The sequence below is a fragment of the Rhinichthys klamathensis genome, unplaced genomic scaffold (assembly GCF_029890125.1).
Source record: "Rhinichthys klamathensis goyatoka isolate OS25496 unplaced genomic scaffold, OSU_Roscu_1.1 h1tg000196l_1, whole genome shotgun sequence".
Classification (NCBI taxonomy): Eukaryota; Metazoa; Chordata; class Actinopteri; order Cypriniformes; family Leuciscidae; genus Rhinichthys; species Rhinichthys klamathensis.
The window spans coordinates 6,333,096-6,346,499 of NW_026606722.1; the positions used below are offsets into that span (position 1 = coordinate 6,333,096).

The following is a 13,404-nucleotide window of genomic DNA, read 5'->3' on the forward strand; positions in this document are numbered from 1 at the left end:
TAAATGCTGTAAAAGAAGTGCGAATTGTTTGTTTGTGATAACAAGTACATTAGCTAGTTAACAAATTGATCCTTAATGTAAAGTGTTACCAGAAAAATCTCAAAGCAAGAGTAATCGCTTTTAAGGTTAAAAGGAAAAATTCTTGATATTTCGTTCACAATCATGTTTTTTTCTTAAGAATCCTTTTGTGTTTTTTTTTTGTTCTTCAGATTCTTGTGTAAATCAGCAGGGTTTGGTATTCATTTGTGGCCCGTCTAAAGAAAAATCGTTTTTGTGTTCTTTTCAGTCCTGTTGATGTGATCTGGCCATTTGTGTTCATTTCGCTTTCATTTTCCCAAAACAAAACACACTCGCAGGCAATTGTAAACATATGCAGCAGAGCAGTTTATGGGAGATTGTTGTTGATTCCATTAGCTGAACTGGCAGAGCTGTGAGCAGTGACCTATGGGAGTCTGTTCTGACAGCTCGGGTTATGTCTAATGTGTTACAGGAGACAGCCACCGGCGGTGCCCACTCAACAGCCACACTGAGACGCACATGCCCACCTGCGAGAGCGCCAACAAGATCAGCTTAAAGTTTCATTAAGAAGACTTCACAAAGATTCACATCTTAGACACAGAGGAAAACCATCAAAACAGATTCTGGTTTAAGCAAAACTCATCTCCAGATGGTCTTTTTGCAGTGTGCTGTCATGCTGCAGAGGTTTGTTCCTGTTCTGTACATATGTTTGCAATGTGAGTTTCATTCAGTTCTTTAACAGGCTTAAATAAAAACACTTTTGGACTTTGTAAATACTGCGTGCTTAAGAAGTCCAACACTCTCCTGTAGTTAGTGGACTTTACTAAAGCCAGCATCACTGTTGTTATTATTATTGCTCATCATGACTAGGGTTAGTGAACCGACCCCTAAGCCAACGTTTAAAACTTGAGTGTGTCATTTCTGACACCATTTGTGTTAGAGACATGATTTGTATCTCAAAACCACCCACAATAACCGTGCCGCTCTCGTTTTCTTCAAAAATGTGAAAAAACATACAAACATTAGTTTAGTCTAGTTTAGAAAATTCTAACTTACAAGTTCCCATAGATTTTGCACAGAATGCTTTAATTTGGCAACTTTATTGCAATGTCACACAGACTATATATAAGCTTGTATTCTGTCAGTTATAAATGATACTTACGAAAAGCCAACAAAGGCTTATTACTGGATATTCTTTCAGTTGAACACTGGCAGACATGTTTTGCTGACTGCTGCTGTGCTGTTCCAGATGAGCAAATGAACGTTGCAGCAAAGCATGGGACTGATAGAGGACTGACATCTAGTGGTCAATAGTTTGTCCACAACAGTTTCAACAATTGTAAATGGATTTGCTATTGCCTCCATTCAAATAAATCAATACAGTAAATTTCAATACAGTGTTTTAAAATTATAGCATTTTTAAAACAATTTATACATTGTATTTTATTAACAATTTGGCAATATATTATACTGTTAATAAAAACCTCCCTTCTCTCATATATACAGTTTGACTGAATATCACAAAACATGTCTGGATCAAACACCAAAATGATATAATTTTGCTTAAAAAAAGTAAGATTTCTAAATCTATTTATAGGATCATTACGATTTTTTATCCTAAAAATGAGCTTCATCTCCTGGCAAAACATACATAAAATAAATCCTATAAGTGTGCATAGGAATAAATAGAAGAACACTGCTATAGCTTGCAAATCGTGTTTTAATGCAACATTTCATTCATGCGATCTTCACCAGGCACCAAAACAATGACCGATGAAAGTCGCATGACCGAAACGTTGCATTAAAATACGATTTGCGAGCTATAGCAGCGTGCGGGAATTAGCTATTTGTGTTAGACTTTAAGTAAAACATAAATTCATATTTGATTTTTCTTTTCAAGTCGGTGCTAAATGTGACCTGGATATGTTTTAATGAGGTTCACTCATTTAATAGTTACGTTTTATATTGGCAAAATGAGATGTAGTTTCTCAGTAACAGTTCTTTTTCATCCCTGAGCTTAAAGGGACAGTTCACCCACAAACAAACATTCTGTCATTATTTACTCACCCTCATGTCAAAACCTGTGTGACTTTTCTTCTGTGGAACATAAAAGATACTCAAAATATCTTGTTTTGCGTTCTACAGAAGAAAGTCATACAGATTTGGATCGACAAGAGTAAACGAGTTCATATTGGGATAAAATATCCCTTTAATCAAAGTGCAAAAGACTCTCAAAAGCATTTAAAACAGTGTTAAAATCCTGTAGGCAGTTTCAATTCAGGAATCGGGACAAGTCCTCTCTGATCTCTGCCTCGTCCCAAGGACCGTGGATATTGTCCTTGTGCCTCTGCAGGAGGACTAATAACAGTGGACAGAGTAACGTTAATGTTAACAGTGCCAGAGAGAGAAGAAGTGCCCCCTCGGGCCACAGGCTCCCCATACCCCCGACTCCAGCCAGACACACCAGCACCGCTGCCCACGGGAAGCTCCACTCCGCCTTGTCCCGCATGCGGTGCAGCAGGCAGGGCCAGAGAGCGAACACCAGGAGGGCACAGCTCAGCATGGTGAAGGTATGCAGGGCGCCAGGCAGCCGGGACGCCAGGCACACCGACCCGAAAAGAGCCGCGTTGAGGGAAAGACTGCCCGGCGGACTGGGCTGAGCATATGGAAAAGACACCAGGTGAGCCAGGAGCATTACGGCTGACATGGCGTACACCGTATCTGTACTAACAGACTCGGTCAGAGTCTTTAAAACGGGTGAGAACCCAAAGGTAAATGCCAGGAAGATGGTGGCGCTCTGCAGGTCGGCCAGTCGCGTGCGCTCCCGAACACAAGCGCCTCCCAGGATCTCGTAGAGGCCGTAGCCCAGCAGAGCACAGCCCAGACAGACCCACAACACCAGGGATGGCTCCAGGTCTCCCTGCTCCATGTAAGACCATAATGTGAGGAAGACAGCCACGCAGGACACCTGCTGTGCGATGAGCCCCGTCTCACGCACTACTGCCCAGTAACGGTACTGACGGACTCGGATGTTGCGCCGCAGCTCCTCCAGAAAACGCCGGTCCACGTAATTGTCTGGGAAAGGCTGGCGTTCATACAGCACTTTACGCCACGGGACTGCAGGAGCTCCGGGACCGCTGTCTGCCCCCATCACCTGTCAAAACGGACCATACACAACCCCTCGTCACTACATACTGTACATCTTATCAGGGTAAAGAGAGTGAGGCACTATATTTATTGGACTTAAAGCTGTTGTCTGATCAATATGAAAACATATTCTATACTACATATATATGATACATCACTACTATACAAGTTTTTTCAAATAAAAAACAGGCCTTATCATTGTTAAACACGTTGTTTTAATATATATTTAAGACTTTGCAATATATTTAAGGCATTAAAATAATACTAAAATATGTAAGAGCAATTTATAAGAATAAAGATAAAAAACAAATCAAACTTGAGAAGAGTTACATATTGCAAGTAATTTAGAGCTTTTAGGAATTGCTTTTTCAGCTGCTTTAATGACTGAAATAAACTTTTCAAATCATTTTTAAATGCCACAAACAACTTTAAGAAATCAACATTTTTGTAAATAAAACGTACGTATTTATAAATCAAAAAATAAATTAGGTATTAAAGTATTATTGCCTACTGTGACATCATATTATTATTACACACACAAAATCAACCTCTTTGTTCGGCTCTAGACTTTTTTAAAGACTTTATCTAAATAAATACCTAAATATATAAAAGCAAATTATAACAAATACTATTTTAGCGTTTTTAGGCATTCCTTTTTATCAGCTTCTTTAAGGATTGAAATAAATGTTCAAATAATTTTTAAATGCCACAAAACCTGGAACAACGCTAACAAATCTCCAACTGAGTAAATAAAACGGACTACAATCAAAATATTATTAACGTTACACAAAAATTCAACCTTTGTTCGTCTTTACTCTGCGTGAGAGTAACAGCTTCTCACGTCAATCTGAATCTTATCAACAACAGATTCAACTTACAGTCATCTTACAACAGCTAACGCTAGTATGTAATTCATAGCGAACATATACTTGATCAAATGAAAATAATTGTAATATCTTACAGAATCAGCAGGATTTTCTTGACCCACTACTGTCTACTCTATGGTCATGCCATCGCACACCCGGAAGTGACGAACCACAAAAACAAAAGACCGCTGGTAGTGTTGGCTGAAGAGCGCCACCTGCAGGCCTCGTTTACTTACATCCTCCAACTGTCTTCTCAACGCGTGGGTGGGATACTGGGATTTTAACGTAAGAGTTAGTGAAAGGATGTTTGGTTTTATTCATTCTCACTTGTAATCAGTGTGAAATGGCCAGTCGTCCAATCACACAGAACAAATGAACTTTTAGAGCATTTATTTATCACGAGATGATCATTGTATTTGGGGTCCTTATCATCAAAAGTTTGAAAACCCTTGAATCAGGCGGTTGCGGGGAAAGAGAATTCATATTTATCATATTTTGTTTTAATGTTAACAATACGTAAAAAAAAACTGTTATAATGTAAATAAATCGTCTTGCTAATATTTAAATAATAGAGCCTTTAAATAGGCCCTAATACATGTTCAAAATACTTTATACTGCACTGCCATTTATAGCAGACTCGCTGTAGACTATTTCGGTGAGTTTAAATGGGTTATTAATATAACACAATACATTAGTATAATTTAATTAAAATATAAAAACGTATAAAAAAACGTACCTGGACGTTTAAGTAAGTAAGTGACAGGTGCATTTACTCCAAAACCATGCCTTTTCTCACAATATAACCTTACAATAACATCAGGCTATGACAATCAAAATGTTTTCAGATAGTGTTATTTGAAAAAAAAAAGAAAAAAAGGGATAGTTTCGTTTAGTTAAAGGATAGCTGAAAATTGGCAGCTTTGCAGCTCTAAAAGCAGCCAGCAGGTGGCGAAATATGTTTCGAAATTCATTACAGAAAGTCGAACAGGTTCTGCGAACCCGACGCTCAAAATCCCAGTAGCACCTCAATGCAGTACATAAGATCCACAGGGAGGAGTCGGATCAAGATCCGAGGGGTGGAGATGGGTAGGATTAGGGGTGGGTTTAGGGATTAGGGGTGTGTTTAGGGATCAGGGGGCGGAGATGGGTAGGTTTAGGTATATGTAAGGTGGGAGGAGTTGGATCTGGATCCGACTCCTCCCCGTGGATTTCATGTTCTGCAGTGAGGACCATCTCCAAAATCAAGCATGTTTCCGTCAAACATAAATTCACATAATTAATTAGGCCGTTTTATTCAACCAGGAACTATACATGTTGAACTTGTCAGTAGATAAACTAAAAACCATGCAACTATGATAACCGCAGAAATTAAGCACAGAAGAAAGTTTAATTCAAGCAAAAGAGGAGCAGTAAACTTCATTTATTAGTACTCTGTGAGAGCAAATCCCCACAGGATCAGTGACTCTCAGCGGAAGATGGCTGCTGTCGTCGTGTCGTAACGACACAAAAATAGCTCAAGCGTCACTCGACAAGTGTTCCTGCACTGAGACACAATAGCCATTCAAACTGTTTTAAATCAAGCACATTCACCAAGGAAGAGAAACTTTATACCATTTTCGAGAAAAAAAGATAGTCATATCGTGTAACCACGAACGTATTTTCGAATACACGCGATTGCACACCCATAAAAGTTAAAAAGTGTGTTTTTAAGGTAAAAATTATTTTATTTTACAATTATCATCAACTATTCATAAATATCATTAAGGTTTAAAGAGCGTCACCACGTGACATTTCACAACCTGAACTAACGTTATAAAAAGGTCATATTATCAAATATTCTTGACCTTGACATACAGTCACGAGTCTGTAGTCCTCTCAATGACATCATTTGTTTTATGTTTTTCTTTCTTTCTGCAAATTGGTCACATGACATGATTTGTTGGAAAATCTTTATATATATATATATATATATATGTATTTTTTTCGGTGAATAAATTTTTTTAAATATATTTTTTTTCTAAAAAAACGATTATGAAAAACTACTTAAAGGGTTAGTTTACACAACAATTGTAATTATCTCATCATTTACACACCCTCAAGTGTTTCCAAACCTGTATGAATTGCTTTCTTCTGCTGAACACAAAAGAAGATATTTTGAAGAATGTCCGTAACCACACAGTTGATGGACCCCATTAACTTCCATAGTATTATTTTCCTACTATGGAAGTCAATAGCTACCGTCAACTGTCTGGTTACCGACATTCTTCAAAATATCTTCTTTTGTTTTCAACAATTTGAGAACTGTGGAACAATTTGAGGGTGAGCAAATGATGACAATTAAAATTTTTGGGTGAACTATCTCTTTAAGGTTTTCTTTTCGAGAATTTCATTCTTTTAATGTGCCCTTTTTCTTCATTATGACATCAGGACAGTTTTTTTTTTCACTTTGACAAAAAAAAATTAAATAACAAGAATAAAAGAAGAGGTGTATTCAAGCCGTTGTATGAATTTCATTTTTAATGTATATTGCAATAAATTAATGGACCTGGACAAAAAAAATAGCGCCATTAAAATGTGTTAATAAGAAGAAGGTCACCGCATCGGTGTATTGGGTGTGTCTAAATTCACATGATTATCAGTGACAGATGGGTAAAGCAAACATGGGCATGGGTGTGCCCATTGGTAACATATGAAAAAGCTTTTAAAACAGTCAGACATTAATACGGCTCATGAACGCTTTACAATGGTTTAATTTCAAAATACTAAGCTAGTTTTTTACAAAAATATGAAACCTGCTGCATATCAGTGTATCTTATCAGTGCCTGGAAGATTTCAGTATACTACCCGTGATACAGTGAAATATAAAACATGGTGTCATACAAAAACACAAAACTTAGTTCTCGGATAGTCTAAGAACACATTTTGAAACCTTAAAACATCATGAAGTCATGTTCCTGGTTAGATCCGTCACATAGCAGCAGTTTAGAGATCGACTTCAATCTCTCATTTTATCGGCGGTGTCAAGCAGAAAATGATTGTCTTCATCGCAACAAGGCAAGAGGGATAAAAGAGTGGAGGAGGAGAGACTCCAGCAATATCATCAGTCCAAGGACACTTTGATGAGACGAAACGGAGGATGGAGATTAATATTAAGGGATGGGGGAGAGAGAGAGAGAGAGAGAGGGAGAGGTGCGTCTGTGTGTTTTCCAGTCAGTAGCAGCAGCAGAGGAGGCTATGTGTTTATTTTCCTCTTGTCATTGAAGAGGCTGCGCAGCAAGTAGACCTGTATGCCAGATACAATCACCATGAGGAAAAGGCTGGTGCACGACCACATGTTGACTCGATCGTAGTTGCTCTCTTGAAGGTTTCGGTCACGGGCTTCAAATGCTCTCAGCAATGTCTGGATCTGAAGACTCTTTCCCAGTCGAGATCTCACGCTGTTGATGGTGTCCTGCACACAAAGACACGCTCAAAATGAAAATCTTAAATAACATACACTAACCTTCAAAAGTTTGAGGTCGGCAAGTCCTCCTTTCCGAGAGCTTACTCTGCTCTGATTGGTCAGATGGCCCAGTCTGTTGTGATTGGTCTACTGCTTACAGCACGTGTCAGAAACAAAATGCCCTATCACCATATCTGAATTTCAGCGCTTGATACACAGTGATACAAACAGTAATGATGGCGTCAGTTTCATTCCAGCATGATTCCTCATCCTTTCGAAGAGCATCAAAGTGGATTCGCAGCGTCTTCTCAACAACATGAGCCAATCTTCCAGGCCTCAGCTACGACTACAGTGTTTGAGGGTCCAAGTAGACGTTGTTCGTCTGGTAGCCAATGAAGACCACAGGCTGGTATTGTGCAAATTTGTTACAAACCTACATAGGTTTGAGAAGGAAGGATGACTGGAATTACTGACAACTTGTTTCAGACAGTTCAGAATCGGTTATTTCTTTTGGGAGACAATAATTGTTTGTGGTGCGCTTTGATTTTTTTGAAACTTTGCAGACCTTTTACATTCACAAACAGCTATATTACAGTGTATAAGGTAATATCTGACAAAGCGTAATAGGGGCACTTTAATGTTTCTTATGTTCAACAAGGCTAAATTATCACAATTTAATATAGCCGTTTTCTAATTTCATGTTTTAACAATATAATTTATTCCTGTGATGCAAAGCTGAATTTTCAGCATCATTACTTCAGTCTTCAGTGTCACATGATCCTTCAGAAATCATTCTAATATGCCGATTTGCTGCTCAAAAAAACATTTATTATTATTATTATAAATGTCCAAAACAGCTGCTTCATATTTTGGGAAACTGATAATTCTTTTTGGATTCTTTGATGAATAAAAAGTTCAAGAGAACAAGAATTTTATGAGAAAGAAATCTTTTGTAACCTTATAAGTTCAGAGTGTCTCTGTGTATTTTGGACGACGAAGAGTAGAAAATAGTGTTTTCCATCAGTATTCTCAACAATTAAACCTTCAAATAACTTTATTACGTCTTCAGGGTTCAAAGACAAATAACCAACAGCCGAGACATAAAGAGTCCCACACAAAGGTCTAAGGAGAACTAGAGTCGATAAAATCTCTACTATGAAACAATGGCAGGTAAACAAAGTAAACTCAAACACTTTGACCCAATAGGAACACACAATTTCCTGCACAGATGTGATTTTAATTAGAAAACTTCCTGTTGCTTCCTGAAATGGCTTGTTAACATAGAATCAGTTTATTTATATACACTACTTTCAAGAAAAACAGCAAAGTATTTGTACTTATTAATATATAAGCTAGTGGCCTCTGGTGCTTCTCATCCGTGCGAGGCCTAGAATGAGACGGTCTAGTGAGTGTGCATGGCTACGTCACACATCTCCCCTCCCGGCACGAAGCTACTATTAAAACTTATTGGAAAAATACTCTATATTAAAAATCTTTATATTAGCTGACTTTCTGGTAATACAATGCAGTGAATGACAGCCGTCTGTGGTCTCCCAGTAACTTATATTAATGGCAGTTTAGTGTTTAGTGATTACTTTACACCTAAACAAGACAACATGTATGCATTAATCTCCGAAAACATTCTTTTTGTCTTACATTTCATAATGAACTCAGACAAGCTCAGTGCCGACTCGTTTTCCATCAGCTCTTTTTCGTGAATTGAAATGGGTGCAAAGGATTGTGGGTAATTGGAGGACATGAAGGATCCACTTGATGCATCCTTCAAAATGAGCTGAATGAAGGACGCAAAACGAAGGCTGCCTTTTAAAGAATTCTTCAAATCGATGAGATGGCCTTCGGTGGCGTTTGATGACGTGGCGGCCGAGGTATGCAGCCTTACTAGGAACCCTTCCCTTCCGTTTGAGAAGCACACAATCATGTCATTCACAAGCACTCTGGGTCACATTGACACCACCTGTGGCTGCACTGCATGCTGGTAGTTGGCATGCCTTGTCTGGTTATCTACATTGTCTGTTAAAGGTGACATTTGTTTGAACAGAAGCAAGGCGACTGCTGGCATATGGTCAGTGTAACCTGAGTATTCAAGCCCAAATGCTGATGCAGGGTTCTCAAGTCTCACGCATTGGCCGTGAGACACACGCAATTCAACCAGTTCACACGCTCACACGCCACACCATGTATTTCTCACGCTGAAAAGGCAATGCCTACCAAGTTGTCCTGCAAGCTTTATATAACGTTGTATACGAGGCGCAGGCACACAAAGTGAAGTTTCCTGCCGCCAGCGCGTCCGTATCTCGGCCAGATTGCGTTCGTTACTAGGCAACATAGATGCGCGAACCACACTGAAGTTGACGGAACATTCTCGGCCATCGCGCGAACGTACGCACACACATTCTCGGCCACCGTACGTTCGTTACTAGGTAACCAACAATATCGCGCGAACACACGTCGTGATGGAGAAGGTAAGTTGGAAGAAAGCTCGTCTAACATTTTTAGGCTAGAACATTTAATATATAGCCAATCGTATACATTATTATTGATGCAGTCAAAAACTCTACAACTACTTTGCAACCAAGCCAGAAGCTTTTGCTAAGGGAAATGTTAGTGGGTATGGGAAGGAATGAAGTTTATTGAAGAATTGAATTTTATTTTAAATTATATATTATACTGTATTAATAGTCTTTCTAGTTACATTAGGCTACATGTATTAAGGCAGAGTGCTCTGGGTATTATTTTATATCCTGTCAAAACATACATTATAATCATTGCCATTGCATTTGTATTTTTCAAAGATGTCAGGGAAAAATGCAAAAAGATTTGTTTTTCCAAACTGTTTGGAGCAATTTGTTATATTTTAGTAATTTTGAAATATAACATTAAAGAGTATATTTGATGTGATGAATTGCTCTTTCATTTATCAGATTTACCAATTATTATAATTTTAATTTGTGCTGGTTAATTATGAACAATGGGTAAAATTGGGGGGCGGGGTGGGCGGGGCTCCTCCCCTAACCGCATGTGATCTCACTCCAAGCTTTTGATAAAACTTGAGAACCCTGGCTGATGGCTGTGAATAGGAAATACATTATTCCACTGACTTGGAAAAAATTGGATTTAACCACACTTGGAAGTGCATTCCAAGAATGTCTGTGACACATTCATTAGCTGAATAATATTCCATGTTCAATTCCTGTTAATCCACATTCCATGACAGCAGTTTGGGGCTACCACACCTTTTGACCAATGAATTCACTTTATATTTCCTGTTGATTTAAACTACTGCTTGTTAAAAACATTTTATAAAGACTACCCTGACAAAGACCAATTTCTTGCTAAATATTGTAGCATAACTATAATTTTTTTTTTTTTTTTTTTTAGATTTCATTAAATTCTTTTCCAGAGAGGTAAAGATTTATTGATGCGTCTGGTATTTTCCATGAACATGGGAACCCTGGCAGTTTTAAAAATATTACAAGCTAAATTATATACTGTTCAAAAGTTATTAAGATTTTTTTGAAAGAAGTCTCTTATTCTCAGCAGGGCTGCATTTATTTGATAAGAAATAAAGAGAAACAGTAATATTGTGAAATATTAGCTTAATTTTAAAACATTGTTTTCTATTTTAATATATTTTCAAATGTAATTTATTCCTGTGATCAAAGCTGAATTTTCAGCATCATTACTCCAGTCTTCAGTGTCACATGATCCTTCAGAAATCATTCTAATATGATGATTTGATGCTCAAGAAACATTTATTATTATTATCATCAAAGTAACTGCTGCCACAAATATTTTTGTGGAAACTGTGGTAAATTTTCAGTTCCTCATAAAGAACAGTGTTTATTATAATGGCTTTATTCTTGCTGAATAATATAAGAATAATAATAATTTAAATAATTAATTTGTGTGTGTGTGTGTATATATATATATATAAAAAATAAATTTAAAAAAACGTACTAACCCCAATCTTTTGACCAACACCGAGACCCTCTCGTGTAAAAAAAGTTTGTTTGTTTGCCACGTCATTCTTACCATGATATCCTCGAACTTCATGTCCAGAAGATCTGCTCCCTGAACGTATGCTTTCCAGTCCTCTGATTCCTCGCCGTCACCCATATTGTCCAAAATCAACTCAAAGAAGATGACTTTCTCAGAAACAGCACTGAATGTGTTATCGAAGCAGAACATGTAGTCTCCCTCTTCTGTTTCCACTCTGACACACAAAAAGCAAAAGCACGGTTAATCGGGCAGTAGAACGCCAAGTGCATATGACTAAACTGTGATTGGAGGTAAAACTTACGTATGAACCCCATCAGATTTTCTGTAGTCGGAGGCTATGACGTGACCGCTGGGCGAGTGCAAGTGGAAGTCCACATCTAGACTGGCTCCATCCAGAACCTACACAAAGACATATATTTCCATTAATGATGAGTCAACAGAAGGATCTGCTGATTCTGGCCTCACAACATGAAGGTTTGAGCTTACCATGGGCAAGTTACAGAATCAATACGCAAGTCTACAGACAGTCACAGTCCTATTGGTACTTTTCCTTCTCCAAAAATGACCTTTAACTCCATTGTGTCACTTTTCCAACTTCTGTATTGTGTCACAACTTCAAGTCCAATTTTCATAACACAGCATACTTTATTGCATTAGATCATGTTTGAAAGAGAATGTTTTGCAACCAGCTATATATATAGCCTATATACATATGTGCTAACTATTAAGGTAAAACAAAACTAATTTAGGTTGGTTAATTTGATTTAATTTAGGTAAAATATTAGCTAGGAAACATTAAATATTTGCATTATTATTATTAGAATAAATATTACATTTGTATTTAAAGTATTCATTATTATTATACTAAAATAGTTTAGAATAATAAAATAAAACCACGTTATTTTGCTGTACAAAAAAGTATATTCACTCACGATTGCTTCAACTGTTTAAATGAATTAAAACCTTTAGTTCTTTTCTTTTAATTTAATTGTCACACAAACTTTAAAGGTTACAATGCTTTAAATTCAAAATGGCTTTCTAAAACATTAAGAAATGTAATTCACTTTTTAAATCTCTTGACTTTAAAGTTACCTTGATATTTTTGTGATACTTTAAGCTGTTCTGTTTTGTTGATGAATACAACAATTACAAATACTCTTTATTATCCTGGAGACCTTTATTTGTCATTGACGCACTATATCATATCGACTCATATCTATTTTACAATACTTTATTGATAGCAGCTACCATAACAAGAATGTGGGCAGTACCCATAATTTACAACGTGTGCAAAATGATCAATGTCAACTTTACTCAAGTTGAATCAGAATGAGATATTCAGAGGTAACTTTAACGTTACCTGGTACTCGATCTCCAGCGAAGCGTCTTTCTTCATACCCTGGAAGAAGCACTCTTTGCGTCCGGCGGGTAGAGTAAAGGTAAAATCACTGTCCAGAGACTGAGAGAAAGCGCTTATCACAGAAACACACAACGATAAACACGCCACACACACTCTCAACAACTCTATACTCCACCGCATCTTCCTACACTTATAATAGTTTAACAACAACCGATGAAAGTTGTTCTTATATAAACTTCAGCAGCTGCTCGAGAGTTGGGACAGCTCACCAAACGAGTTGGGAATTCTGTAACTTGAGGACCCCGCCTCATAAAAGTAGAAATGTTTTTTTTTTTTTAAGTCTAAATCTGTCAGCACAAGTACCTTTTGTAAGAGAAAATTAAAAAAACAATAAAATTAAGGAAACCGTGTATTATGAGAATGTGTTAAATATTTATACACACGTACAACGTCCACTGGCATATTACGCGACGCCATGGAATGTTGCATTATGGGAAATGTAGTTTTCTTTGTAGAATGTAGTTCTGCTCTCCACAGTACTTTCTAGTAAA

At 37.3% G+C, this 13,404-nt stretch overlaps 3 protein-coding genes across 6 annotated transcripts in view; 1 reads left to right on the plus strand and 2 right to left on the minus strand.

Annotated features, from left to right (window-relative positions):
• Window positions 1–919, plus strand: part of dnm3a (dynamin 3a) — a 57,588-nt gene extending 56,669 nt beyond the window's left edge. For 2 of the 4 annotated variants that reach the window (XM_056262776.1, XM_056262777.1), the window contains one exon: window positions 491–918. In XM_056262776.1, the coding sequence (XP_056118751.1) occupies window positions 491–530 (40 nt within the window). In that variant the 3' untranslated portion in view covers window positions 531–918. Of the gene's footprint in view, window positions 1–490 lie in introns of all 4 variants that reach the window. The other 2 variants (XM_056262775.1, XM_056262778.1) reach the window with 2 other exon arrangements.
• A 771-nt stretch (window positions 920–1,690) lies between these two features.
• Window positions 1,691–4,216, minus strand: pigc (phosphatidylinositol glycan anchor biosynthesis, class C). The gene is made up of 2 exons (XM_056262781.1): window positions 4,127–4,216; window positions 1,691–3,172 (listed from the first exon to the last, which is right to left on the minus strand). The coding sequence occupies exon 2, from the start codon at window positions 3,167–3,169 to the stop codon at window positions 2,291–2,293; it is 879 nt and encodes a 292-aa protein (XP_056118756.1). The 5' UTR covers window positions 3,170–3,172; window positions 4,127–4,216; the 3' UTR covers window positions 1,691–2,290.
• Window positions 4,217–7,251: 3,035 nt separating this feature from the next.
• tmed5 (transmembrane p24 trafficking protein 5) lies at window positions 7,252–13,151 on the minus strand. The gene is made up of 4 exons (XM_056262782.1): window positions 12,854–13,151; window positions 11,795–11,892; window positions 11,527–11,707; window positions 7,252–7,482 (listed from the first exon to the last, which is right to left on the minus strand). The coding sequence occupies exons 1-4, from the start codon at window positions 13,031–13,033 to the stop codon at window positions 7,264–7,266; spliced, it is 678 nt and encodes a 225-aa protein (XP_056118757.1). The 5' UTR covers window positions 13,034–13,151; the 3' UTR covers window positions 7,252–7,263.
• Window positions 13,152–13,404: the final 253 nt, after the last annotated feature.

Coding starts and splice junctions, on each gene's coding strand:
- pigc (XM_056262781.1), bottom strand. CDS start 3,169: ATGGGGGCAGACAGCGGTCCCGGAGCTCCTGCAGTCCCGTGGCGTAAA.
- tmed5 (XM_056262782.1), bottom strand. CDS start 13,033: ATGCGGTGGAGTATAGAGTTGTTGAGAGTGTGTGTGGCGTGTTTATCG. Junction 11,893..12,853: donor CGCTGGAGATCGAGTACCAG/GTAACGTTAAAG, acceptor GTCTTTGTGTAG/GTTCTGGATGGAGCCAGTCT. Junction 11,708..11,794: donor AAATCTGATGGGGTTCATAC/GTAAGTTTTACC, acceptor TTTGTGTGTCAG/AGTGGAAACAGAAGAGGGAG.